Here is a 5,386-nt window from a genome sequence, read left to right as displayed (position 1 = left end):
TTCATCGACCCATCTCTGCTATGGCTCAAACCCCTACTTTGACTAAGTGGCATGCCTGTTTTCAGCAGAGGAGTCCCTGTCCACTGCCCAGTGTCTCTAGATGTGCAGGCACTACCAGGCCCTGTATAGAACCTCCAGATGCCCCACACCTATTCCTAACGGTGGCCCCTGCAGCCGAGAAAGAGTGGGTAGGAGTTATTCCCACTGATACCTGGTATACTGAGGACATCTACTCACATGGTCTGTGATCAGTATTCAGCCCAACATCGACACCATCTGGATGAGAACAGGAACAAACCATAGCAGCCAGTGGGTTGAAAGCAGCAGTCAGGCTGTTAACCCTTTGCACTGACAGCTGGGCTTTTCTAAAGGTATTAACCAGAGGGCTCAGACAATGGAAAGCCAAGTGCTTTGATGATTATGAATAAGCCCTTATGGAGTCAAAATATGTGGAAAGACATTTGGGTCTGTCTGCCAGAGCCTAAGGCGGACCTCACTGTTTTCACTGTACCAGCGTATAAGACACTGACACCTCCTGGCAGTCAGAAAGCTCACGCTTTAACTACTTGTAAAAAGTACAAGCTTTAACTACTGAACTCCGTTAGAATGGGTGCGTAGAAAGAGTGGCCACTGCAGTGCCCAGATGGAATGGCATATTGCTAGGAATGCTGAATTACCTTGAAGTACATTGACGTGGGTAACGCAGTAACAGCCTGTCCTGTGAGTTCTAAACAATGTCCAAAGAAACTGCCAAAAGCATCTGGAGCCATTCACTGGAATTCCTAACCAGGAAGACATTGGCCAGTTGATGCGATCAGCCCTCTTCCTCTGAGTGAATGTTCTAAATACACCCTGGTTTCTGTGGTCACTGCATCTGGCCTAACCCAAGCTTTCCCTTGCTGCCATGCAAACCAGGCCGCCACCATTAGGGGATTCGAGAAACTGGAAACTATGTATGGATGCCTTCATAAAATATACACCTTTCAAAAGTGGGAGTCACCTTTCAAAAGTATAATATGCAAAACTGGGCAAAAGAACATGACTCTGAATGGAGGTTTTACCTACCCTATAACTCACAAACGGCAGGGCTGGTAAAAAGAAAAAAAAAGAATATTAAACTAAAAAATTAAATTAAATATGAAAGTAACAAGCAAAACCATCTTGGCTAGTGGCCTAAAATACTGCTCCAACCTTAACACATTGGAATGATCAACCAGCAGGGCCTATTACTCCCTATGATAGACTAGAGCCCCCCACCGAGATATCCAGCACCCTAATAAAAGTAAAAGCTGTGGGAAACAGCCTTTACCGTGACCGTACATAAGATTAACTTGCTCTCCTGCTGACAACACCAAGTCCTATGACAACAAAAAAAGGAATTATCTCCTGAAATTTAGAATGGGACATTCCCCTGGGATAGGAAAGTTGCTTTGCACCTTGAGTGCCATCTCTGCTTGGATCTCTGCTTGGATTCCATCGCCCTGCTTCAAGCTGGACTTGATGAAATACACTATGCTTGAGATTGAATATACCTCGAGAGAGGGGAAGTGTGGGCATCTTGGACTGTATATCTCATTCACGATTTACCTTCTCATGCTTGCCACTGTGTTCCCCCTGGCCGACGTCTATCGTATCCTACAACCAAGCCAAGGTTTTAAAGCTGCCAACTCCATCTCCTCGAGGCCAGGAAGACACTGTGCTTCATTAGTATGATCATTTGGCCACCACTTTGTTCCCTCCATGGGAACAAAGAGGATGTTTGCATATTTTCCAAACTCCTCTTCCCACGTGTCCCTGTTGGCCTGACCATCCTTCCACACCTTCTCCAAGTCTGGCACATGATCACGATGAGCAGGGGGAGTTTTAGCCACAGGGATATGGGGCTCATGGCATTATGTCTGCTGTTCTTCACTTTGGTTGCCAAGGAACACGCCCCTGGGGCCCCTCCAGATCAGGAGCAAGGGCCTTACCACCTAGACAACATTCTGGAAATGAGACCACTCACCTCCTCACCCATTCATCCCTTCACAAATGTGGGACTGTGACAGGATTCCCTTCTCTTGTCATGTCACAGTGCTGCACTGAACATCCTACATGTTCTATTATCCTGATCCAACCTTTGCCAGGTAAAGTCCCTGTCTTCGGATCGCCAGAATGGACTGTGCTGTTAGAAATCACAGGGACACTGCTGTTAATGCAGGGAGCTGCTGTCCATACTCATCTAACAATCTGACCTGAGATCCTAATGTGTTCAGTCATTTCCCACCTCAAATTCTCGTGTGAATGCCAGGATCCTTTTTCCTACTCTGGGCACCCAGGTCTCAGGCTTGCCACAAGTCACTGGGGTCTGTGGATTTGGTCTGCATTCTGGACTCCAACCCTCCTGTTAGCCATAGTGCTGTGTCTGATTCTATGTCCTTCCTGTGTTCTACCTCAGGGTACAAAGTTCACACCCAGGAATGAGAATGAGAACTGTGTGGGGTGGACCATCGATGCAGGCCTGCTGAAGCAGCGAGTGGAGCACCTCGTGCCTGCCTTCCTGGGAGGAGACCCCACGTACGTCACCACCTTCTTGGGCACGTACCCAACTTTTACTACCACCCAGCAGGTCCTGGAAGTGTTGTTTATGAGGTGAGCACCCTGCCCTTCACAGCCCAGTGTGATTCAGTCCTTGAGGTTTTGAGTCTAAGGAAAGTCACCAACTCCCTGAGTCTCACTTTGTTCCTCTGATCGGGGTAGAAAAACTCCAGGTTCTCAGTGGGGGCACTGCAGGGAAAGTCACCCTGGCCTGTGGAAAGCTCTGCTGGCAGGGCTGCATCTCTGCTGGGTCATCTTTGTCCTCTTGCCCATGATCAACTTTCTGCCTCATCCCTCACTGTCGCCAGGTGTTGAGTTGGGCTGTTTTCCCATTGGAAAAGGAGATTGGAGGCTCTATCCCTGTGTCTGAGTCCTGGCTCAAACCAGTCAAGGATGCCCAGGATGAGCAGGATGCCCAGACCCACACCAATATGTGTGATGGAGCTGACTGGGGCCCTATCATTCTTCAAACACGCAGGAAGCCCCACTAGGTGCAGGCACTTCTGTAGGAGCTGACTGGGATCCAATGCGCAGAGCGGACAGTACCCTCCCCTCCAGAGCTCCATTCTAGTCAGCAGTCAGTGACTCTGGATAGGACAAGACGTAGCATCCACAGGACAGCTCATATGATGTCCTTCTGGCCTCCTCCAGATACGGATGCTTCCATTCGGAGGCTGAGGAGGATGGCGGACCCCGGGAGCAGGAGAAACTGTGAGTAGGCTGAGCTCAGGCTGGAGGGCCTTCCTTCTCCAAGAGGGCAGTGCTGAGACTGTGCGTGGGAGGGGCTGCAGGACCCAGCATCCCACACGTCTGAGAGTCCTGTGAGAGGGCAAAGTTCTGAGGGCTTTCTCTTGGAAGCAAGGAAAGGGGTCCTGTCCTGTCTGGTAGAGGATGGGCTGTGGGCACAGGGAGACAGCAGAGGGCGCCAGAGGACAGCATCAGCCCCTTAGAGAGTCCAACCCCATCCCTTCCCAACCACAGCCTTGCTTCCACCCCCATCAGGGGACCCAGCATAACGGTTTTGGGGCGCATCACGCTCACCACCTTGGGGAACATCCACAGTGTGTGCTTAGCAAGGGTACAGGAGACCCAGTGAGGGCTCAAGGAGCACATATCACCCACACTATGGGAAACCAATGTCAGTGGGAGGACACCCACATGTGCACTGAGTGAATGAGGCAGCACAGAGGCACAGGTCGTCTCGTTGAAGGCATCAGGAGGGTCCCAGCAAGCCGAGGTAAGAGACAGAGTCCCCTTGTCCCATATTTGTCCAGATATTCATGGAGCGCTAGGGTATGCAGTGAAGGCACTGACTCATCCCGACACCACCCCTCCACTCACACACGGACTTGAATTCTAGTGGGAGGTAGTCAGGGGGACACACGGAGGAGTCTGGCTGGCTTCCCCAAGAAGGACAGACTTTGCCACATCATTGGTTATGGGGTCCCAGTCAAAAAGACTTTGGCCAGTCCCTCTTCAGTGACTAAACTATCTCAAGCAGGACTGCTAAATCACAGGTGGGCAAGGTGTAGGAACAGTCTCTGGACATCCAGGACCAGGAGGCATAGAGGCCAGGTCCCACAGGCCTGTCCTGAGACCTCAGTGGGAGGAACACCGTATGGTGATTGTTCTGGCTACTTTTGTATCCCCAGGGCCATCTCCTCCATCCTGGGCACCTGGCTGGATCACTACCCCGAGGAATTTTTCCGGCCTCCAGACTTCACCAGCTTGAAGCTGCTGCGGGCGTATGTGAGGGTCCACATGCCGGGCTCCGAGCTGCAGCGCCGCGCCCGCCTTCTCTACTCATGGTGGAGAAAATGTGAGCCCAATGAGCCAGAGTCTCTGGGCGAGGAGGACTCTGGGTGGGAGATGTGGGCGTGTGGAGGGGATGGGGTATGCCACAGAGAACATATTTCCTAAGACTGCAGGTGGGCCAGGCGTAGGGACTAGTCTCAGATCACTGTTCCATTAGCCTGCCGTCTGGGAGATTTCCTCCTGGTGGGTTCTTTGACTCAGATGACAATGTGTGCGGAAGAGGTTTCCTGCCATGGAATGGCAATCACGGTGATGACACGTTCTATTCTTGAAGCTTTGGCAGCAGCTCTAGAGCCCCGTCCAGACGTGCCTCGGGAGCGAGCCCCCGCTATCTCTGTGGTGCCCACTGCAGCCTCGCAGCCCAGGCTGCCTGAAGCCACCAGTTCTCCTGGAGCTCAGCGCGTACGAGAATCGGAGACCCTCACTGCCGCGTCCCCACCAGGGCAGGAGGTACTCCCAGCTCTGGCTGACAGTCAGGAGCTGGAAGAGCCACCTGCCCCTTTGGTGGCCCCAGAGCATGAGCAGCCCCCAGCCCCAGCCGGCGGGGTCACGGAAGGGCTGGAGCAACCACCTCCTGCAGCTGAGCAACCAGCCTCAGCTCCCCAACAGCGGCTCATGTCACCTGCAGCCCCAAACAGTGAATTCCCTGACCCTGTCATTTCGTTCTTTGTAATTTTTGTGGTTTGTATAGAGATATTTACTGTCCGTATGTATTGTTTTATAAGTAAAACATAAATTAACTTCAAAATAATTTACTCTGATCCTTTGAAAGTACACATTGAAGTGCCATTACATATATTCACAGAATTATACATCCATGACCACTATGTTCTCCTAGAATATTTCCATCACAGACACATGTATACTACCCATCAGCCATGGCTCAACCCTCACCCCGGTCTCTGCAACCACTGACCTCGGTTTCTGCTGCTTTAGCTCCTCTGGGGTTTTCAGGTGTGTGCAATCACACACCATGGCTTATTGTGTCTGGCTA

The 5,386-nt window shown here is 51.4% G+C and overlaps 1 protein-coding gene across 2 annotated transcripts; it reads left to right on the top strand.

Annotated features, from left to right (window-relative positions):
* Window positions 1-1,925: 1,925 nt before the first annotated feature.
* LOC128314829 (ral guanine nucleotide dissociation stimulator-like) lies at window positions 1,926-5,029 on the top strand. Of its 2 annotated transcripts, XM_053218684.1 has the most exons (3): window positions 1,936-2,631; window positions 3,229-3,288; window positions 4,230-5,029. In XM_053218684.1, exons 1-3 carry the CDS (start codon window positions 2,246-2,248, stop codon window positions 4,495-4,497), a joined length of 714 nt encoding a protein of 237 aa, XP_053074659.1. In that variant the 5' UTR covers window positions 1,936-2,245; the 3' UTR covers window positions 4,498-5,029. The 2 variants fall into 2 exon arrangements, with proteins under 2 accessions (XP_053074660.1, XP_053074659.1); XM_053218685.1 differs by lacking the exon at window positions 3,229-3,288 and having other exon boundaries at window positions 1,926-2,631.
* Window positions 5,030-5,386: the final 357 nt, after the last annotated feature.

This window comes from Acinonyx jubatus, chromosome A2 (genome assembly GCF_027475565.1).
Source record: "Acinonyx jubatus isolate Ajub_Pintada_27869175 chromosome A2, VMU_Ajub_asm_v1.0, whole genome shotgun sequence".
Taxonomy (NCBI): domain Eukaryota; kingdom Metazoa; phylum Chordata; class Mammalia; order Carnivora; family Felidae; genus Acinonyx; species Acinonyx jubatus.
Note: the sequence above shows the minus strand (reverse complement) of the source record. Positions and strands in the feature narration are given on the sequence as shown.